This window comes from Pelecanus crispus, chromosome 6 (genome assembly GCF_030463565.1).
Source record: "Pelecanus crispus isolate bPelCri1 chromosome 6, bPelCri1.pri, whole genome shotgun sequence".
NCBI classification, from domain to species: Eukaryota; Metazoa; Chordata; class Aves; order Pelecaniformes; family Pelecanidae; genus Pelecanus; species Pelecanus crispus.
The window spans coordinates 1,621,487-1,643,363 of record NC_134648.1 but is presented as its reverse complement, the minus strand read 5'-3'; the positions used below and the strand labels follow the sequence as shown (position 1 = coordinate 1,643,363).

The 21,877-nt window shown below is 64.8% G+C and overlaps 3 protein-coding genes across 3 annotated transcripts; 2 read left to right on the top strand and 1 right to left on the bottom strand.

Moving 5' to 3' along the window:
- Positions 1 to 4,444: 4,444 nt before the first annotated feature.
- On the top strand, positions 4,445 to 8,715 carry LOC142593715 (antigen WC1.1-like). The gene is made up of 13 exons (XM_075712218.1): positions 4,445 to 4,496; positions 4,595 to 4,912; positions 5,004 to 5,321; positions 5,399 to 5,701; positions 5,779 to 6,093; positions 6,292 to 6,600; positions 6,679 to 6,987; positions 7,073 to 7,441; positions 7,569 to 7,688; positions 7,824 to 7,919; positions 8,054 to 8,137; positions 8,286 to 8,420; positions 8,600 to 8,715. Exons 1-13 carry the CDS (start codon positions 4,445 to 4,447, stop codon positions 8,713 to 8,715), a joined length of 2,844 nt encoding a protein of 947 aa, XP_075568333.1.
- A 765-nt stretch (positions 8,716 to 9,480) lies between these two features.
- On the bottom strand, positions 9,481 to 17,328 carry LOC142593714 (scavenger receptor cysteine-rich type 1 protein M130-like). The gene is given in 15 exon segments (XM_075712217.1): positions 9,481 to 9,655; positions 12,186 to 12,435; positions 13,336 to 13,470; positions 13,619 to 13,702; positions 13,839 to 13,934; positions 14,070 to 14,189; positions 14,317 to 14,685; positions 14,771 to 15,079; positions 15,158 to 15,466; positions 15,689 to 15,857; positions 15,859 to 16,004; positions 16,082 to 16,384; positions 16,462 to 16,782; positions 16,874 to 17,194; positions 17,277 to 17,328. Coding segments are annotated over 15 exon segments (3,159 nt in total).
- Positions 17,329 to 18,294: 966 nt separating this feature from the next.
- On the top strand, positions 18,295 to 20,736 carry LOC104026520 (NACHT, LRR and PYD domains-containing protein 3-like). Its single transcript, XM_009484158.2, is given in 4 exon segments — positions 18,295 to 18,616; positions 18,619 to 19,520; positions 19,522 to 20,039; positions 20,604 to 20,736. Coding segments are annotated over 4 exon segments (1,875 nt in total).
- The last annotated feature ends 1,141 nt before the right edge of the window (positions 20,737 to 21,877 follow it).

Sequence of the window (21,877 nt, the reverse complement as noted above, 5' to 3'; positions counted from 1 at the left end):
TGCCACCCCACCACGGTGACGGTCCCCAGCCCGCTGCCACTGCTTTCCAGCTCCTCACCCTGGGAGAGGGGGACCGAGGGTCCCTGCCAGCCTGGAGGGACTTCTCTGGGGTACCTGCCCAGCCCTCCGCTCCACCCCGTGGGTTTGGCTGCCTGGGAGATGCCCACGGGTGCCGGGGGGATGCCCAGGGGTGCCGGGGCCACTCACCGCAGCACACGCAGGCGGCAGCTGGGCTGCTGCAGCCCCTCGCAGAGCAGGCGCACGCCGCCGTCGCCCAGCGTGCCGTCGCCCAGCTCCAGCTGGGCCAGGCTGGGGTGTTCGGCCAGGAGCGCCGCCAGTGCCGCACAGCAGCTCTGCGACAGCCCGCACCACTGCAGCCTGTGGGGAGAGCGCAGAGAACGGGTGGGCTCGTCACACCTGCCCGGCTGGTCAGCCAATCAGCACGGAGGGACCACACCCACCCTCTGTATGGCCAATCAGCATGGAGGAACTGCACCAATCCAACCACTGCAGGGCCAATCAGCATGGAGGCACCACACCCACCCACCACCTGGCCAATCAGCATGGAGGAGCGGCACCAATCATAGAATCATAGAATCGTTTAGGTTGGAAAAGACCTTTAAGATCATCCACTCCAAGCATTGACCCAACCCTACCAAGTCCACCACTAAAGCAGTTAAGGGCAGAGGAATAATTAATCTCATGTTCCTTCACTTGGTGGCTGGATTATTTTTTAATGAAAGTAAAACTAGGAATCATTAAGGTTGGAAAGGATCTCTAGGATCATCAGTGCAACCATCAACCCAACACCACCATGCCCACTAAACCATAGAATAGAATCATAGAATCATAGAATCGTGTAGGTTGGAAAAGACCTTTAAGATCACCCAGTCCAACCATTAACCTACACTACCAAGTCTACTCTAAGCCAATCAAGGGTAGACCAGACTAAACCATGGCCCAGAGTGCCACATCTACCTGCCTTTTGAACACTTGAAGGGATGGTGACTCCACCACCTCTCTGGGCAGCCTCTTCCAATTCTTGACCACCCTTTCCGTAAAGAATTTTTTCCTAATTTCCAACCTAAACCTCCCCTGATGCAGCTTGAGCCCATTTCCTCTCGTCCTATCGCTAACCACATGGGAGAAGAGCCCAACACCCACCTCACTGCACCCTCCTGTCAGGCAGCTGCAGAGAGCGATAAGGTCTCCCCTCAGACTCCTCTTCTCCAGGCTGAACACCCCCAGCTCCCTCAGCCGCTCCCCACCAGCCCTGTGCTCCACACCCTTCCCCAGCTCCGTTGCCCTTCTCTGGACACGCTCCAGCACCTCAATGTCCTCCTTGTGCTGAGGGGCCCAAAACTGGACACAGGATTCCAGGCGCGGCGTCACCAGTGCAGAGTACAGGGGGACGACCACTTCCCTGCTCCTGCTGGCCACACTGTTCCTGATACAAGCCAGGATGCTGTTGGCCTTGTTGGCCACCTGGGCACACTGCTGGCTCATGTTCAGCCGGCTGTTGACCAACACCCCCAGGTCCTTTTCAGCCAGGCAGCTTTCCAGCCACTCTTCCCCAAGCCTGTAGCGTTGCATGGGCTTGTTGTGACCCAAGGGCAGCACCTGGCACTTGGCCTTGTTGAACCCCATACAACTGGCCTCGGCCCATCGGTCCAGCCTGTCCAGGTCCCTCTGCAGGACCTTCCTACCCTCCAGCAGAAAGACTCCTGCCCAATTTGGTGTCATCTGCAAAATGAACCGCCAGCTTCCTTAGGAGAATGCTGTGGGAGACGGTGTCAAAGGCTTTACTAAAGTCCAGGTAGATGACACCCACAGCCTTTCCCTCATCCACTTGGCAGGTCACCAGGTCATAGAAGGAGTTCAGGCTGGTCAAGCAGGACCCGCCTTTCATGAACCCGTGCTGGCTGGGCCTCATCCCCTGGTTGACCTGCACTTGCCTGTTGAGTTCACTCGAGATGAACCTCTCCATAATCTTCCCTGGCACCGAGGTCAGGCTGACAGGCCTGTAGTTCCCTGGATCCTCCTTCCGGACCTTCTTGGAGATGGGTGTCACATTGGCAAGCCTCCAGTTATCTGGGACCTCCCCTGTTAACCAGGACTGCCGATAGATGATGGAAAGTGGCTTGGCAAGCTCCTCTGCCAGCTCCCTCAGTACCCTTGGGTGGATCCCATCTGGCCCTACAGACCTGTGAGTGTCCAGGTAGTGTAGCAGGTCGTTAACTGCTTCCTCCTGGATTATGGGGGCTTTGTTCTGCTCTCCTTCCCTGTCTTCCAGCTGCGGGGGCTGAATACCCTGGGGATAACTGCTCTGGCTATTAAAGACTGAGGCAAAGGCGGCATTGGTACCTCAGCCTTTTCCTCATGCTTGGTGGCAATGTTCCCCCCCCCCCGCATCCAATAAAGGACGGAGATTCTCCTTGGCTCTCTTTTGGTCGTTAATGTATTTGCAGAAACATTTTTTATTCTCACTTACAACAGTGGCCGGAGTGAGTTCTAGCTGGGCTTTTGCCTTTCTGATTTCCTGTCTGCATGACCTAACGAGATCCCTGTACTCTTCTTGAGTTGCCTGCCCCTTCTTCCAAAGCTGATAAACTCTCTTGTTTTCCCTGAGTCCCGCCAAAAGCTCCCTGTTCAGCCAGGCCAGTCGTCTTCCCAATCCACCCATTGCAGGGTCAATCAGCATGGGGGGACCACACCCACCCACCACCTGGACAAGCAGCATGGAGGAACCACACCACGTAATGCTCACCCTCCAGGCACCGCCCAGGGCTTTGAAGAGCTGTTGGCCTCATGGTGGTGAGCAAGGAGGACTCGGGGAGGACAGTCTTCTTCAACAAGCTCCTCAGGGTGGTTTCCAGCGCCTTCACTTCCCTGGGGTCAGAGCTCAGCTCATCTTCAGGCTGAACCAAGGAACATCACAGGGCCTCGAAGCCATCAGAAAGGAACAGGACCTTCTTCTGGTCATCCAGCAGCTTCTCAGCTGGTGCCCATTTGAGACGGCAGCGCTTTGAAACCACGTCTGCTACACTCGCTTCCTTGGTAAAGGCAAGGTCTTTACAGCCTATGCAGAAGATGTAGTCACACTGCGCGCAGAGGCTCCCTTCCACCCACTCTACCATCTCCTTTTTGACCGTCATCGTCTTCCCCATCCCCAGCGCCCCCACCAGCACCACCAACTGCAGCGGTTGCCCATCTTTGTCAGGTTTAAACAGCATCTGCGTGGCAATGGTGATGGTGGCTGGTGTGTTGCTGGCGTCAGCACAGCCGCAGTGGGTGCCCACAGCTTCATGCTCACCTCTGCCCTTCATCCAAGGCGTCCTGGTGATGGTCAGGTGAGTGTAGCGGCTGCTGATGGACAGGTTGTCCCTGAGACAGGAGTTCACTTCTTTGTACCAGCGGAACTCCCTGACCACGTCCTCTCTGTATTTCTGCTTGTACTCTGCGCTGGCGAGAAGCAGAGCCAGTCCCAAGCACAGCCCCGTTCCCCAGGACCTCCTCAGCAGCCCCACCGCACTCCCAATACGCCAATGGGACACTTGTTTCAAAGCTCAGGGCAAAAAGGACATGGTCTGGGATTATTTTGGGCCTCTGCTCAGTTGAGGGTCTCTTCCCCTCTCCTGATGGACCATCCTCATCCATCAAGGCCTGCTTTAACCAGCCTGCAATCCTCACCCACACTGGGAGCAAATGCAATTGCCTGGGGCCACCCGCAGCCTCTGTCCCCCTCTGCTCGTGGCCCTGGGCCCAAAGGCAGCGTGCCTGGGCTCCCGGGGATGCCTCCGCCTGCAAAGTGCTACCAAAGAGGAGCTCTGCAGAGATGTCCTTCATCGCCATGGCAGGAGGAAAGGGTCTGCCCCGCTGGCTGCCGGGCGGTGCTGAGAGCTGGAGGCTCTTCTCCGGGAGCAGAAGGAGCCCGGCAGTAAGTGGGGACAGCAAGAGCAGAGGTCCCTGCATCCCTCCCACTAAGGGGGTCACAGCGGCAGCACTGCAGCTGGCCGGGGAGCTGTGTGCAGTCGATGCCCCTTGTCAGTGCTGAGGGCGGCCCCGTGGAGACTCTGGCAGATTTTGGGGTGAATCCAGTCACCATCAGCACCGTGCTCTTGCCGGGCTCTGGCAGCAGGGTCAGCCCCATGAGGGGACACGCGTGGGAAGGGCCCATGCTCCTCATGGCGGTGGCAGTGGCCTGTGGGGCTGGCTCCCCGCGGGGACATCCGGGCACCAACCCACCGTGGTGAGGTGTGTGACGCCAGAAGCAGAGCCAATCTTCATATTTGGGCACGGAGAAGATTATTGGAGGCTGGGGCCCCGTCAGCTGGGAGATAACCCACCTGATAACAGCTCAAAAGGTTCTGCCACCTCCATTGGCTCCCAGCTGCGGCGCTGCCTATATATCACCTGCCCCGCGCCGGGGGTCTGGGACGTCAGGATGGTGCCGGTCGGGGTGCTGGGGCTGCTCCTGTGTGTGTGGCTCTGTGAAGGTGAGTGTCATGGTGGGGTAATCCGTGGGGCAGGGGCCAGCCATGGGGCAGGGACTCCATCCAGCCCCAGGCTGGGCTCAGCACCGTCCTTGCCGCAGGCACCGGGGAGCTGCGGCTGGTGGGCGGCGGCGGGCGCTGTGCCGGGAGGGTGGAGGTGAAGCACGATGGCGAGTGGGGCTCCGTCTGCAACTACGACTTCTACTGGGAAACCCATTGGGCCACTGTGGTGTGCCGTCATCTGGGCTGCGGGCCAGTGGCCAGGTCATCCCCCTACGCCCTGTTTGGGCAGGGCACCGGCAGGATCTGGCTCCAGCCCTTCTGCCAGGGCAATGAGGCGATGCTGCAGGACTGTCCCCACTACGGCTGGGGACAGCACTTCTGCGGCCATGAGGGGGACCTGGGGGTGACGTGTGCAGGTGAGGTGGGGAGGCTGGCCATGCCGGGACGACCGCCGTGTGCCGGGGCATCCCCCGGCAGGGCTGAGGCCGTGCTGGTGCCCCGGTGCAGAGGCGGTGGAGCTGCGGCTGGCGGCTGGCGGGAGTCCTTGTGCCGGGAGGGTGGAGGTGAAGCTGCGGGGAAGCTGGGGATCGGTGGCAGACCACAGCTGGAACATGGAGGACGCGGAGGTGGTGTGCCAGCAGCTGGGCTGTGGCTCGGCAGCCGGTGCCTACCCTGCCAGCGCCCGCTTTGGCAAAGGGGACGGCCCCATCAACCTGGCTTGGGTCGAGTGCGTTGGGAACGAGACTGCGATCTGGGACTGCAAGATCCGCGGCTGGGGACCCTACAACGGAACTCACAACTTTGACACCGCCGTCATCTGCCAAGGTAGGAGCTGGGTGGTGGGGGACACGCACCGGTCCCGGCACATCCGTCAGCACTGACCCGCGCGCCTCTCCCGGCAGGGTTTGCCCGGCTGGTGGGCGGCGACACTGCCTGCGCCGGGCGGCTGGAGGTGCGTCGGGGCCGAGCGTGGGCCAGCGTCTGCGAGGACGCCATGGACATGAAGGCCGCCCAGGTGGTGTGCCGGGAGCTGGGCTGCGGCGTGGCCCTGGCCGTCTCTGGCACCGGCTGGTTTGAGGCGGGACCGGGGCTGCTCTGGGAGGGGGGGTTCGAGTGCAGCGGCACCGAGCCCCTCCTTGCCAGCTGCGCCCGGCGGCCGCCGCGCAGCCAGGCCTGCACCAGCCATGCCAGCATCATCTGCTCCCGTAAGCGCTGGGGCCGCCGGCGGGTGTTGGGGGAGTCCCCACCGCGTCGTCCCCCCCCAACGCCCTTTCTGCCGCAGCCTACACGGCTTTCCGGCTGGCGGACAACAGCTCGGGCTGCGCCGGGCGGGTGGAGGCGGAGGCGGGGGGCACGTGGGGGTCCCTCTGCGCCACCGGCTGGGACCTGCGCGACGCCCACGTCCTCTGCCACCACCTGGGCTGCGGCCCCGCCGCCGCCGTGCCCCCGGGAGGCTCCTTCGGCGGGGGGCACGGGCCGCTGCGGCGCGACGCCTTTGGCTGCGTCGGGAGCGAGCGGCACCCAGGCGAGTGCCCCACGGCGCTGCTGGGGCAGCCCGCCTGCCCCCCCGGCCACGCCGCTGCCGTCAACTGCTCAGGTCTGTATGGCACGTGCCGGGAAAAGCCTGAAGGGGCTTTTGGGACAGCCGAAAAGTTGGGGACGGAGGACACAGGGCCGTTTTGGGGTGAGGGGAGGGCTGAAATGGGGCCCCGTCATCCCCTCAGGGCCCCCCGTCCCCTCAGAGCCCCTGCGGTGCTGGTGCGGCAGCCTCACGGCTCACCCGGGGATTTTGCAGGCGTTGCCGCGCCCCTGCGTCTGGTGGAGGGGGAGAGCCGGTGCGATGGGCGTCTGGAGGTTGCCGCAAGGCCCGGGGCCTGGGCCCGCGTGCCGGCGGGGCTGTGGGATGCGCGGCGTGGCAGCGTGGTGTGCCGGCAGCTGGGCTGTGGCGTGCCGGAGAAGGTCTACAGCGTGGCGGGCTCGGGCACTGTGGGGCTGCAGGGGCTGCGGTGTGCCGGCAGCGAGGAGCAGCTGGCCCAGTGCAACGTGTCGGGGACGGCCGCCGCGCCGGCCGTCAGCCGCGAGGAGGTGGCCGTGGTGTGCTCGGGTGAGTGTCCCGGGCAGGGCCGGAGGGTGCCGGCACGGTGAGCGGCCGCCCCAGCCCGGTGCCCTCCGTGCCCTGCAGGCAGCCGGCGGGTGAGGCTGTCGGGCGGCCCCGGGCGCTGCGCCGGGCGGGTGGAGGTCTACGTCAATGGGAGCTGGGGCACCGTGTGCCAGGAAACCTGGGACCTCCTGGACGCCAGCGTCGTCTGCCGCCAGCTGGGCTGCGGAAGGGCGCTGGCGGCACCCGGCTCGGCCCGCTTTGGTCCCGGCACGGGGCCGCTGTGGCCGCATGCCGGCGGCTGTGCCGGGACGGAGGTGTCGCTCTGGGAGTGCCCGGCCTCGGCACAGCACGGCTGCCGGCGCGGTGGCGGGGCGGGAGCCGTCTGCTCAGGTCAGTGCCGTGCGCCCCCAGCTCGGGGAGCAGGGGCAGCGGGATGGCGCGGCCGTGCCGTGACCCCCCGCGCACCCCCTTGCAGAGCAGCTCTCCCTGCGGCTGGCGGGCGGCAGCGGCCGCTGCAGCGGGCACCTGGAGGTGCTCCACAAGGGCACGTGGGGCCGCGTGTGCGCCAACGGCACCAGCCCCGCCACGGCCACCGCCGCCTGCCGGCAGCTGGGCTGCGCGGACGGGGGGAGGCTGGAGGCCGCCCCTGCCCGGGACCCGGCCCCCGCCTGGCTGGCCTGGGTGGGCTGCCAGGAGGGGGCCCGCTGGCTCTGGCGCTGCCCCTCGGCACCCTGGCGCCTGCAGGCCTGCAGCCCCGGCGGGGACGCCCGCGTCGCTTGTGACGAGGACAGTGACGGCACGAGCGGGACGCCCAGCCCGTCCCCGGGGAGCCGCTGCCCGGAGGGTGCCGCTTGCACAGGTAGCTCTGCCCGTGCCGACGGCCCCCCGCACCAGGCTGCCCGCAGTGCCCCTGCTCACGCCGCCTGCTCATGTCCCCGCAGGTGTCCCCAGCAGCACCAGCGCGGCGGCAGCGGCAGCATCGGGGAGCGTGCCGGTGCCCACGGTCCTGTGCGTGGTGCTGGGGACGCTGCTGTGCCTGGCCCTGGCTGCCCTGGCCGTGCAGGCATGCCGCGCCCGGGCTCGGCGCCGAGGTGGGTGCCGGCGGGTGGGTGTTTGGGGGTGCTGGGGCGGCCCTGCCACGGGACGGCTCAGAGGGTGGGCAGCGGGTGACCCCAGTGCCACCCACGGTCCCCATGGCCCTGGCTGAGCACTGCCCATCATGCCAGGCCCCGGTAGAGCTGCAGACGCCGTCTCCGATGCCGTCTACGAGGAGCTGGACTACACCCTCATGCCCGAGTACCAGGAGGTGCCCAGTCGCTCAGGTCCGTGCAGACCCTCCCCGTGCCAGGCAGCTCTCCCGAAAGATGGGGGTATCTGCCCCACAATCCACCTGCAGCACCGCGTCCTGCTGCTGCCGGCTCCGGTCACCCCCAATGCTCCGTCCTCCCCCCACCAGGCTCCCTGTCCAAGGGGTCGCTGACAAAGCTGCCATATTACAGCGGGGACAGCATGGAGGAGAGCGAGCCCAGGGCAGCCCCAGGTAGGAGCCCGGGGGCAGGAACGTGGGCGACAGCAGCAGCCCCAGTGCCACCAGCACATCCCCGGTGGCGTGGCCGGAGCGGGGTGGCACAGCCAGAGCCCTGCCACGGCCTCCGCTTCACTGCCACCCACCCGCGTGCCTGTCCCAGGCCCCCCTGCCCAGCACGGCCCCCCGGATGGCTACGACGATGCTGCCGCCGTGCCACAAGAGTGCCCCGCTCCCAGCGCTGGGGACAGCGCCGACGGGGTGGCACGCAGGAGCTGGGGCTGTGTCCCACCCACAGGTGAGAGGGGCCACAGCCACCCTGTGCCCTGCAGAGCCACCTCCGCCGCAGCTCGGCTGCGCTGGCGGGCAGGCAGCAGGCAGCAAAGCCCCGGGGGCTGCGGCAAGAGCCCAGCCAGGCTCTGGCAGCAGGGACGCGCAGCAGCCCCATTAAGGCACCAGCCTTTGCTGTCCCCGAAGGTGGCAGCTGCCCCCCGCCAAGTCCCCCAGGAGCCACGAGGGATCCCGCGGCCCAGCCCCCGGGGGACACACACTATGACGATGTTGGCGTCAGCACCCTGGCCACGGCGCTCTGAGGATGCCCGGGCCAAACCGCAGGACTCCCTGGGGACACGGGTGCAGGGGGCTGGGGTTCTGTCCCCACCAACGCGTGGCACACTGTGAATTTCTCTTGTTGTCTATTAAAACGCCAAACTGGCTGGAGACTCCCTTCCAGGGCTGGCACCTCGCTCCCAGGTACATGAGCCATCCCTCAGGGACGTGGGGCAGGAGCCGCAGCCACGCACGCAGCCCTGGGCATGGCGGGGACAGGGGGAAGGACGGGGCAGAGCACAGCGGGATGCCTGGCACTGGCCCCAGGCCCTTTCTTTGGCATCAAACACCCACGCAACTGCTCCCACCGATGGGCGTGGGGAAACGGGAGAGGGAAGGAGCCACTCTGGCTCTGCCCCGACCCCCAGCACACGCAGGCAGGACCGCGGCCCCTGTCCCGCCAGGACAAATCCAGCTCCTCCAGCCAGGGGCTGGTGCCCACCACGGCGGCGAGGTCCTCGCAGCAGCCGCTGCTGAGGCGGCAGTACCACAGCCTGCTGGGGACCCGCGCGAAAGACCCTCAGAGCTGCTCCAAGGGCACCGCGGTGCCACCCCACCACGGTGACGGTCCCCAGCCTGCTGCCACTGCTTTCCAGCTCCTCACCCTGGGAGAGGGGGACCGAGGGTCCCTGCCAGCCTGGAGGGACTTCTCTGGGGTACCTGCCCAGCCCTCCGCTCCACCCCGTGGGTTTGGCTGCCTGGGAGATGCCCACGGGTGCCGGGGGGATGCCCAGGGGTGCCGGGGCCACTCACCGCAGCACACGCAGGCGGCAGCTGGGCTGCTGCAGCCCCTCGCAGAGCAGGCGCACGCCGCCATCGCCCAGCGTGCCGTCGCCCAGCTCCAGCTGGGACAGGCTGGGGTGTTCGGCCAGGAGCGCCGCCAGCGCCGCACAGCAGCTCTGCGACAGCCCACACCACTGCAGCCTGCGGGGAGAGCGCAGAGAACGGGTGGGCTCGTCACACCTGCCTGGCTGGTCAGCCAATCAGCACGGAGGGACCACACCCACCCTCTGTATGGCCAATCAGCATGGAGAAACTGCACCAATCCAACCACTGCAGGGCCAATCAGCATGGAGGGACCACACCCACCCACCACCTGGCCAATCAGCATGGAGGAACGGCACCAATCATAGAACCATAGAATCGTTTAGGTTGGAAAAGACCTTTAAGATCATCCACTCCAAGCATTGACCCAACCCTACCAAGTCCACCACTAAAGCAGTTAAGGGCAGAGGAATAATTAATTTCATGTTCCTTCGCTTGGTGGATGAATTATTTTTTCATGAAAGTAAAACTAGGAATCATTAAGGTTGGAAAGGATCTCTAGGATCATCAGTGCAACCATCAACCCAACACCACCATGCCCACTAAACCATAGAATAGAATCATAGAATCATAGAATCGTGTAGGTTGGAAAAGACCTTTAAGATCATCCAGTCCAACCATTAACCTACACTACCAAGTCTACTCTTAGCCAATCAAGGGTAGACCAGACTAAACCATGGCCCAGAGTGCCACATCTACCCGCCTTTTGAATACTTGCAGGGATGGTGACTCCACCACCTCTCTGGGCAGCCTCTTCCAATTCTTGACCACCCTTTTCATAAAGAATTTTTTCCTAATTTCCAACCTAAACCTCCCCTGATGCAGCTTGAGCCCATTTCCTTTCGCCCTATTGCTAACTACGTGGGAGACCAACACCCACCTCACTATCTCCTCCTTTCAGGTAGTTGTAGAGAGCGATCAGGTCTCCCCTCAGTCTCCTGTTCTCCAGGCTGAACACCCCCAGCTCCCTCAGCCGCTCCCCACCAGCCCTGGGCTCCACACCCTTCCCCAGCTCCGTTGCCCTTCTCTGGACACGCTCCAGCACCTCAATGTCCTCCTTGTGCTGAGGGGCCCAAAACTGGACACAGGATTCCAGGTGCGGCCTCACCAGTGCCAAGTACAGGGGGACAATCACCTCCCTGCTCCTGCTGGCCACCTTGTTCCTGATACAGGCCAGGCTGCTGTTGGCCTTCTTGGCCACTTGGGCACACTGCTGGCTCATGTTCAGCTGGCTGTCGACCAACACCCCCAGGTCCTTTTCGGCCAGGCAGCTTTCCAGCCACTCTTCCCCAAGCCTGTAGCGTTGCATGGGGTTGTTGTGAGCCAAGTGCAGCACCCGACACTTGGCCTTGTTAAACCTTATACAGTTGGCCTCGGCCCATCGGTCCAGCCTGTCCAGGTCCCTCTGAAGGGCCATCCTACCCTCCAGCAGATCGACACTCCCACCCTTCCTGGTGTCGTCTGCAAACTCACTGAGGCTGCACTCAATCCCCTCATCCAGATCATCGATAAAGATATTAAGCAAGGCTGGCCCCAAAACAGAGCCCTGGGGAACACCGCTCGTGACTGGCTGCCAACTGGACTTAACTCCATTCACCACTACTCTCTGGGCTCGGCCACCCAACCAGTTTTTTACCCAGCAAAGACTACTCCCGTCCAAGCCATGAGCTGCCAGCTTCCCAAGGAGAATATTGTGGGAGACGGTGTCAAAGGCTTTGCTAAAGTCCAGGGAAATGACATCCACAGCCTTTGCATCATCTACCAGGCGGGTCACCAGGTCATAAAAGGAGATCAGGCTGGTCAAGCAGGACCTGCCTTTCATGAACCCGTGCTGGCTGGGCCTCATCCCCTGGTTGACCTGCACTTGCCTGTTGAGTTCACTCGAGATGAACCTCTCCATAATCTTCCCGGGCACTGAGGTCAGGCTGACAGGCCTGTAGTTCCCCGGGTCCTCCTTCCGGACCTTCTTGGAGATGGGTGTCACATTGGCAAGCCTCCAATTATCTGGGACCTCCCCTGTTAACCAGGACTGCCAATAGATGATGGAGAGTGGCTTGGCAAGCTCCTCCGCCAGCTCCCTCAGTACCCTTGGGTGGATCCGGTCTGGCCCCACAGACCTGTGAGTGTCCAGGTGGTGTAGCAGGTCGTTAACTGCTTCCTCCTGGATTATGGGGGCTTTGTTCTGCTCTCCTTCCCTGTCTTCCAGCTGCGGGGGCTGAATACCCTGGGGATAACTGCTCTGGCTATTAAAGACTGAGGCAAAGGCGGCATTGGTACCTCAGCCTTTTCCTCATGCTTGGTGGCAATGTTCCGCCCCCCGCATCCAATAAAGGACGGAGATTCTCCTTGGCTCTCTTTTGGTCGTTAATGTATTTGCAGAAACATTTTTTATTCTCACTTACAACAGTGGCCGGAGTGAGTTCTAGCTGGGCTTTTGCCTTTCTGATTTCCTGTCTGCATGACCTAACGAGATCCCTGTACTCTTCCTGAGTTGCCTGCCCCTTCTTCCAAAGCTGATAAACTCTCTTGTTTTCCCTGAGTCCCGCCAAAAGCTCCCTGTTCAGCCAGGCCAGTCGTCTTCCCAATCCACCCATTGCAGGGTCAGTCAGCATGGGGGGACCACACCCACCCACCACCTGGACAAGCAGCATGGAGGAACCACACCACGTAATGCTCACCCTCCAGGCACCGCCCAGGGCTTTGAAGAGCTGTTGGCCTCATGGTGGTGAGCAAGGAGGACTCGGGGAGGACAGTCTTCTTCAACAAGCTCCTCAGGGTGGTTTCCAGCGCCTTCACTTCCCTGGGGTCAGAGCTCAGCTCATCTTTAGGCTGACCGTCATCGTCTTCCCCATCCCCAGGGCCCCCATCGGCACCACCACCTGTGGTGGTTGCCCATCTTCGTCAGGTTTAAACAGGTTTAAACAGATGCCCTTGGAGAGCTTCTCTGATGGTCTTTCGTGCGGGTCCCCGGCAGGCTGTGGTACTGCCGCCTCAGCAGCGGCTGCTGTGAGAACCTCGCCGCCGTGGTGGGCACCAGCCCCTGGCTGGAGGAGCTGGATTTGTCCTGGCAGGACAGGGGCCGCGGTCCTGCCTGCGTGTGCTGGGGGTCGGGGCAGAGCCAGAGTGGCTCCTTCCCTCTCCCGTTTCCCCACGCCCGTCGGTGGGAGCAGTTGCGTGGGTGTTTGATGCCAAAGAAAGGGCCTGGGGCCAGTGCCAGGCATCCCGCTGTGCTCTGCCCTGTCCTTCCCCCTGTCCCCGCCATGCCCAGGGCTGCGTGCGTGGCTGCGGCTCCTGCCCCACGTCCCTGAGGGATGGCTCATGTACCTGGGAGCGAGGTGCCAGCCCAGGAAGGGAGTCTCCAGCCAGTTTGGCGTTTTAATAGACAACAAGAGAAATTCACAGTGAGCCACGCGTTGGTGGGGACAGAGCCCCAGCCCCCTGCACCCGTGTCCCCAGGGAGTCCTGCGGTGTGGCCCGGGCATCCTCAGAGCGCCGTGGCCAGGGTGCTGACGCCGACATCGTCATAGTGTGTGTCCCCCGGGGGCTGGGCCGCGGGGTCCCTCGTGGCTCCTGGGGGACTTGGCGGGGGGCAGCTGCCACCTTCGGGGACAGCAAAGGCTGGTGCCTTAATGGGGCTGCTGCGCGTCCCTGCTGCCAGAGCCTGGCTGGGCTCTTGCCGCAGCCCCCGGGGCTTTGCTGCCTGCTGCCTGCCCGCCAGCGCAGCCGAGCTGCGGCGGAGGTGGCTCTGCAGGGCACAGGGTGGCTGTGGCCCCTCTCACCTGTGGGTGGGACACAGCCCCAGCTCCTGCGTGCCACCCCGTCGGCGCTGTCCCCAGCGCTGGGAGCGGGGCACTCTTGTGGCACGGCGGCGGCATCGTCGTAGCCATCCGGGGGGCCGTGCTGGGCAGGGGGGCCTGGGACAGGCACGCGGGTGGGTGGCAGTGAAGCGGAGGCCGTGGCAGGGCTCTGGCTGTGCCACCCCGCTCCGGCCACGCCACCGGGGATGTGCTGGTGGCACTGGGGCTGCTGCTGTCGCCCACGTTCCTGCCCCCGGGCTCCTACCTGGGGCTGCCCTGGGCTCGCTCTCCTCCATGCTGTCCCCGCTGTAATACGGCAGCTTCGTCACCGACCCCTCGGACAGGGAGCCTGGATGGGGGAGGACGGAGCGTTGGGGGTGACCGAAGCCGGCACCAGTGGGACGCGGTGCTGCAGATGGGGCCGTGGGGCAGAGAACCCCCATCTTTCGGGAGAGCTGCGAGGCACGGGGAGGGTCTGCACGGACCTGAGCGACTGGGCACCTCCTGGTACTCGGGCATGAGGGTGTAGTCCAGCTCCTCGTAGACAGCATCGGAGACGGCGTCTGCAGCTCTACCGGGGCCTGGCATGATGGGCAGTGCTCAGCCAGGGCCATGGGGACCGTGGGTGGCACTGGGGTCACCCGCCGCCCACCCTCTGAGCCGTCCCGTGGCAAGGCCGCCCCAGCACCCCCAAACACCCACCCGCCGGCACCCACCTTGGCGCCGAGCCCGGGCGCGGCACGCCTGCACGGCCAGGGCAGCCAGGGCCAGGCACAGCAGCGTCCCCAGCACCACGCACAGGACCGTGGGCACCGGCACGCTCCCCGATGCTGCCGCTGCCGCCGCACTGGTGCTGCTGGGGACACCTGCGGGGACATGAGCAGGCGGCGTGAGCAGGGGCACTGCGGGCAGCCTGGCGCAGGGGGCCGTCAGCACGGGCAGAGCTACCTGTGCAAGCGGCACCCTCCGGGCAGCGGCTCCCCGGGGACGGGCTGGGCGTCCCGCTCGTGCCGTCACTGTCCTCGTCACAAGCGACGCGGGCGTCCCCGCCGGGGCTGCAGGCCTGCAGGCGCCAGGGTGCCGAGGGGCAGCGCCAGAGCCAGCGGGCCCCCTCCTGGCAGCCCACCCAGGCCAGCCAGGCGGGGGCCGGGTCCCGGGCAGGGGCGGCCTCCAGCCTCCCCCCGTCCCCGCAGCCCAGCTGCCGGCAGGCGGCGGTGGCCGTGGCGGGGCTGGTGCCGTTGGCGCACACGCGGCCCCACGTGCCCTTGTGGAGCACCTCCAGGTGCCCGCTGCAGCGGCCGCTGCCACCCGCCAGCCGCAGGGAGAGCTGCTCTGCAAGGGGGTGCGCGGGGGGTCACGGCACGGCCGCGCCATCCCGCTGCCCCTGCTCCCCGAGCTGGGGGCGCACGGCACTGACCTGAGCAGACAGCTCCCGCCCCGCCACCGCGCCGGCAGCCGTGCTGTGCCGAGGCCGGGCACTCCCAGAGCGACGCCTCCGTCCCGGCACAGCCGCCGGCATGCGGCCACAGCGGCCCCGTGCCGGGACCAAAGCGGGCCGAGCCGGGTGCCGCCAGCGCCCTTCCGCAGCCCAGCTGGCGGCAGACGACGCTGGCGTCCAGGAGGTCCCAGGTTTCCTGGCACACGGTGCCCCAGCTGCCATTGACGTAGACCTCCACCCGCCCGGCGCAGCGCCCGGGGCCGCCCGACAGCCTCACCCGCCGGCTGCCTGCAGGGCACGGAGGGCACCGGGCTGGGGCGGCCGCTCACCGTGCCGGCACCCTCCGGCCCTGCCCGGGACACTCACCCGAGCACACCACGGCCACCTCCTCGCGGCTGACGGCCGGCGCGGCGGCCGTCCCCGACACGTTGCACTGGGCCAGCTGCTCCTCGCTGCCGGCACACCGCAGCCCCTGCAGCCCCACAGTGCCCGAGCCCGCCACGCTGTAGACCTTCTCCGGCACGCCACAGCCCAGCTGCCGGCACACCACGCTGCCACGCCGCGCATCCCACAGCCCCGCCGGCACGCGGGCCCAGGCCCCGGGCCTTGCGGCAACCTCCAGACGCCCATCGCACCGGCTCTCCCCCTCCACCAGACGCAGGGGTGCGGCAACGCCTGCAAAATGCCCGGCGGTGCGGTGCCGTGAGGCTGCCGCACCAGCACCGTAGGGGCCCTGAGGGGATGGGGGGGCCCTGAGGGGATGGGGGGCCCTGAGGGGATGGCGGGGTCCCATTTCAGCCCTCCCCTCTCCCCAAAACGGCCCTGTGTCCTCTGTCCCCAACTTTTCGGCTGTCCCAAAAGCCCCTTCAGGCTTTTCCCGGCACATGCCATACAGACCTGAGCAGTTGACGGCAGCGGCGTGGCCGGGGGGGCAGGCGGGCTGCCCCAGCAGCGCCGTGGGGCACTCGCCTGGGTGCCGCTCGCTCCCGACGCAGCCAAAGGCGTCGCGCCGCAGCGGCCCGTCCCCCCCGCCGAAGGAGCCTCCCGGGGGCACGGCGGCGGCGGGGGCCGCAGCCCAGGTGGTGGCAGAGGACGTGGGCGTCGCGCAGGTCCCAGCCGGTGGCGCAGAGGGACCCCCACGTGCCCCCCGCCTCCGCCTCCACCCGCCCGGCGCAGCCCGAGCTGTTGTCCGCCAGCCGGAAAGCCGTGTAGGCTGCGGCAGAAAGGGCGTTGGGGGGGGACGACGCGGTGGGGACTCCCCCAACACCCGCCGGCGGCCCCAGCGCTTACGGGAGCAGATGATGCTGGCATGGCTGGTGCAGGCCTGGCTGCGCGGCGGCCGCCGGGCGCAGCTGGCAAGGAGGGGCTCGGTGCCGCTGCACTCGAACCCCCCCTCCCAGAGCAGCCCCGGTCCCGCCTCAAACCAGCCGGTGCCAGAGACGGCCAGGGCCACGCCGCAGCCCAGCTCCCGGCACACCACCTGGGCGGCCTTCATGTCCATGGCGTCCTCGCAGACGCTGGCCCACGCTCGGCCCCGACGCACCTCCAGCCGCCCGGCGCAGGCAGTGTCGCCGCCCACCAGCCGGGCAAACCCTGCCGGGAGAGGCGCGCGGGTCAGTGCTGACGGATGTGCCGGGACCGGTGCGTGTCCCCCACCACCCAGCTCCTACCTTGGCAGATGACGGCGGTGTCAAAGTCATGAATGCCGCTGTTGTAGGGTCCCCAGCCATGGATCTTGCAGTCCCAGATCGCAGTCTCGTTCCCAACACACTCGACCCACGTCAAGCTGACAGGGCCGTCCCCTTTGCCGAAGTGGGTGCTGGCAGGGTAGGCACCGGCAGCCGAGCCACAGCCCAGCTGCTGGCACACCACCTCGGCGTCCTCCATGTCCCATTCATAATCTCCCACCGATCCCCAGCGTCCTCGCAGCTTCACCTCCACCCTCCCGGCACAAGGACTCCCGCCAGCCGCCAGCCGCAGCTCCACCGCCTCTGCACCAGGGCACCAGCACGGCCTCAGCCCTGCCAGGGGATGCCCCGGCACACGGCGGTCGTCCCGGCATGGCCAGCCTCCCCACCTCACCTGCACACGTCACCCCCACGTCCCGCTCATGGCCGCAGAAGTGCTGTCCCCAGCCATAGTGGGCACAGTCCTGCAGCATCGCCTCGTCGCCCCGGCAGAGGAGGGGCTGGAGCCAGATCCTGCCGGTGCCCTGCCCAAACGGGGCGTAGGGGGACGACCTGGCCACTGGCCCACAGCCCAGCTGACGGCACACCACGGCGTCCCAACGGGCTTCCAAGTGGAAGTCGTAGGCGCAGACGGAGCCCCACTCGCCATCGTGCTTCACCTCCACCCTCCCGGCACAGCGCCCGCCGCCGCCCACCAGCCGCAGCTCCCCGGTGCCTGCGGCAAGGACAGTGCTGAGCCCAGCCTGGGGCTGGACAGGGGTCCCTGCCCCACAGCTGACCCCTGCCCCAACACTCACCTTCACAGAGCCACACACACAGGAACAGCCCCAGCACCCCGACCAGCACCATCCTGACGTCCCAGACCCCCGGCGCGGGGCGGGTGATATATAGGCAGCGCCGCAGCTGGGAGCCAATGGAGGTGGCAGAACCTTTTGAGCTGTTATCAGGTGGGTTATCTCCCAGCTGACGGGGCCCCAGCCTCCAATAATCTTCTCCGTGCCCAAATATGAAGATTGGCTCTGCTTCTGGCGTCACACACCTCACCACGGTGGGTCGGTGCCCGGATGTGCCCGCAGGGAGCCAGCCCCCCAGGCCACTGCCACCGCCATGAGGAGCATGGGCCCTTCCCACGCGTGTCCCCCCATGGGGCTGACCCTGCTGCCAGAGCCTGGCAAGAGCACAGTGCTGATGGTGACAGGATTCACCCCAAAATCTGCCAGAGTCTCCACGGGGCCGCCCTCAGCACTGACAAGGGGCATCGACTGCACACAGCTCCCCGGCTAGCTGCAGTGCTGCCGCTGTGACCCCCTTAGTGGGAGGGATGCAGGGACCTCTCCTCTTGCTGTCCCCACTTACTGCCGGGCTCCTTCTGCTCCCGGAGAAGAGCCTCCAGCTCTCAGCACCGCCCGGCAGCCAGCGGGGCAGACCCTTTCCTCCTGCCATGGCGATGAAGGACATCTCTGCAGAGCTCCTCTTTGGTAGCACTTTGCAGGCAGAGGCATCCCCGGGAGCCCAGGCACGCTGCCTTTGGGCCCAGGGCCACGAGCAGAGGGGGACAGAGGCTGCGGGTGGCCCCAGGCAATTGCATTTGCTCCCAGGGTGGGTGAGGATTGCAGGCTGGTTAAAGCAGGCCTTGATGGATGAGGATGACCCATCGGGAGAGGGGAAGGACCTCCCCAACTGAGCAGAGGCCCAAAATAATCCCAGACCGTGTCCTTCTTGCCTCGGCCAGAGTGAAGAAAGCCCTGAGCGTTGAAACAAGTGTCCCGTTGGCGTATTGGGAGTGCGGTGGGGCTGCTGAGGAGGTCCTGGGGAATGGGGCTGTGCTTGGGAATGACTCTGCTTCTCGCCAGCGCAGAGTACAAGCAGAAATACAGAGAGCACGTGGTCAGGGAGTTCCGCTGGTACAAAGAAGTGAACTCCTGTCTCGGGGACAACCTGTCCATCAGCAGCCGCTACACCCACCTGACCATCGCCAGGAAGCCTTGGAGCAAGGGCAGAGGTGAGCATGAAGCTGTGGGCACCAGCTGTGGCTGTGCTGACGCCAGCAACACACCAGCCACCATCACTGTCACCACACAGACGCTGTTTAAACCCAACGAAGATGGGCAACCGATGCAGGTGGTGGTGCTGGTGGGGGCCCCGGGATGGGGAAGATGATGATGGTGAGGAAGGTGATGGTAGAGTGGGTGGAAGGGAGCCTCTGCGCACAGTGTGAGTACATCTTCTGCATAGACTGTAAAGACCTTGCCTTTACCAAGGAAGCGAGCGTGGCAGACGTGGTTTCAAAACGCTGCCCTCACAAGTGGGCGCCAGCTGGGAAGCTGCTGGATGACCAGAAGAAGATCCTGTTCATTTCTGATGGCTTCGAGGCCCTGGGATTTTCCTTGGTTCAGCCTGAAGATGAGCTGAGCTCTGACCCCAGGGAAGTGAAGGCGCTGGAAACCACCCTGAGGAGCTTGTTGAAGAAGACTGTCCTCCCCGAGTCCTCCTTGCTCATCATCACGAGGCCGATGGCTCTTCAATGCCCTGGGCGGTGCCTGGAGGGTGAGTATTATGCGGAGATACTGCGGTTTTCGGCAACCACGAGGGAGGAGTATTTCTAGAGGCATTTTGAGAACGACAATAAAGGCAACGTGGTCTTCAGGTTTGCCAGAGGCAATGAGATCCTCTACAACTTGTGCGTCATCCCCATCATGAGCTGCACGGTCTGCACCATCCTTGAACAAGAGCTTTACAAGAAGAAAAACCTCATCAAGTGCTCTAAAGCTACCCCGCGGATGAACGTCTTTTACCTCTCCCGGTTAATGAAGTGCAGAGGCAGGGACAACCCGCAGGACCTCCAGCAGTTCCTGCACAAGCTCTGCTCCTTGGCTGCTGACGGTGTCTGGACGCACAAGGTCCTCTTTGAGGAGAAGGAAATCAAGGAGCGTGGCTTGCACCAGCCAGAACTTCTCCCCCTCTTCGTCAACGAGAAGATCTCAAAGAAAGGTGCAGACCATGGGAACATCTACAGCTTCACCCGCCTGCACCTCCAGGATTTTTTTTGCGGCCATGTTTTATGTTCTGGAGGACGATGAGGAAATGGCTGGGGACTCGGGGGCTCTTGTGAAGGACATAAATATGTTATTAGAAAGCTATAGCAAGTCCAGGAAGGATTTGAACTTAGTGGTGCGTTTCCTGTTTGGTCTGGTAAGCCAAAAATCAATAGAGTATGCGGACGAAATCATCGGGTGCAGAATTTCACCACGAGCCAGGGAAGATGTGCTGAGGTGGCTTCAGGGGAGGCATGAAGGCGTCTCCCGCCCCAGCCAAGCACTGACACTTTCAGAGCTGGACACTTTCCACTTTTTGTTCGAGATGAACGAGAAAAGCTTTGTGCAAAGTGTGTTGGGTCATTTCACCGACACAGACTTGCAGGACATCAAGTTGACCCTGTACAACCAAACGGCTCTTTCCTTCTGCATCAGGCAGTGGGCTGGGCTGGGCTGCGTCACCCTCCGGGGATGTTCCTTCGACCAGCAGGACCCCAGGGAAGAGCTGGCCACAGCGCTGGCCCGGTAAGTACTGACCCTCTCCGCTCTAGCCACCCAAAATCGCAAAGATTTCTCTTTCTCCACCCCAGAGGATGGCTTTCAAGGCATTTCAGCTCCTCCCACCCAAACACCAGCTTGTCCTCTCACTGGCGTTTAGTTCCCCAGTGGAGGATCTTGCTTCCTCTTGGGGAGCATGGTGGGAGAATAAGGATCACGCAGGCTCCCCTGACTGCTGCATGCGGTGGGATCGATGGAGGTGGAGTGTCTGGGTTTCACTTCCCAAGCCCAAACAGGCCCATCCGTGCCCAGGCGTTGGTTTGGCTTCACATCCCCCTTCTCAGATGCAAAGGGGAGATCCCCGGTGCTGAAATTTTAAGTGCGCCTCGAGCTTTGCTTGAGAGCGGGGTAACTCCAGCAGTAATGCTCGTGGTCCTTTGCATCTGCAAAGCCACGGAGGTCCCATGCGAGGAGACCTCCTGTGAGCTGGTGGTGAGCAGTGCTTGCGGGGGTTTGTGTGCCAGCGTCATGCCGAGAGCTCCCAGAGCCGGTGAGGGCTGCCCGTGCCCCCCAGGCTCTGTCCCTCTGCAGCTCCAGTGCCTCGGGAGCCAGCAGACATCCCCATCCCTTCGTCGAGCAGCAGCAGGAGGAGCTGCTCTCCCCCATGCACCTGCTCTGCCGGGCACCGCGGCACCGGAGCAGCAACCTGCGGACACTGCGGTAAGAGAGCTGTGCTGGGCGCGGAGCCGAAACCGCAGGCGCGGTGCTGCTGCTGGCACGGGCTGGGTGCGCTGGCGGGGCCAGGCCACCCCGGCTGGCTCTGGGGTGCAGGTGGGGGGCACCCGAACCGGAGCGGAGCGGGTGGGTGGGTGGGTGCTGCCACTGGCGGAGGGGATGGGAGCTGTACGGGGGGACGGAAACCCCCGGCAGTGCCCCGCTGGGCCCCAGCGCGTGGCTGGGCGGTGAAGCCGGGCCCCATTGGCTGCGGGCGGGTGTGTTCCCTCCATGCTGATTGGCTGGAGGTGGGTGGGTGTGTTCCCTCCGTGCTGATTGGCTGTGAGGTGGGTGGGTGTGTTCCCTCCGTGCTGATTGGCCATGCAATGGGTGAATTGGTGCAGATCCTCCATGCTGATTGGCCATGCAGTGGATGGGTGTGGTCACACCATGCTGATTGGCTGAGCAGCTGGGGCAGGTGTGATGAGCCCCTGGCTGGAGGAGCTGGATTTGTCCTGGCGGGACAGGGGCCGCGGTCCTGCCTGCGTGTGCTGGGGGTCGGGGCAGAGCCAGCCCATCCCCGGGGAGCCGCTGCCCGGAGGGTGCCGCTTGCACAGGTAGCTCTGCCCGTGCCGCCGGCCCCCTGCGCCAGGCTGCCCGCAGTGCCCCTGCTCACGCCGCCTGCTCATGTCCCCGCAGGTGTCCCCAGCAGCACCAGCGTGGCAGCGTCAGCGAACATGCCGGTGCCCACGGTCCTGTGCATGGTGCTGGGGACGCTGCTGTGCCTGGCCCTGGCTGCCCTGGCCGTGCAGGCGTGCTGCGCCCGGGCTCGGCGCCGAGGTGGGTGCCGGCGGGTGGGTGTTTGGGGGTGCTGGGGCGGCCCTGCCACGGGACGGCTCAGAGGGTGGGTGGTGGGTGACCCCAGTGCCACCCATGGTCCCCATGGCCCTGGCCGAGCACTGCCCATCATGCCAGGCCCCGGTAGAGCTGCAGATGCCGTCTCCGATGCCGTCTCCGAGGAGCTGGACTACACCCTCATGCCCGAGTACCAGGAGGTGCCCAGTCGCTCAGGTCCGTGCAGACCCTCCCCGTGCCTCGCAGCTCGCCCGAAAGCTGGGGGGTCTCTGCCCCACGGCCCCATCTGCAGCACC

Coding starts and splice junctions, on each gene's coding strand:
- LOC142593715 (XM_075712218.1), top strand. CDS start 4,445: ATGGTGCCGGTCGGGGTGCTGGGGCTGCTCCTGTGTGTGTGGCTCTGT. Junction 4,497..4,594: donor GTGTGTGTGGCTCTGTGAAG/GTGAGTGTCATG, acceptor TCCTTGCCGCAG/GCACCGGGGAGCTGCGGCTG. Junction 5,322..5,398: donor CACCGCCGTCATCTGCCAAG/GTAGGAGCTGGG, acceptor CTCTCCCGGCAG/GGTTTGCCCGGCTGGTGGGC.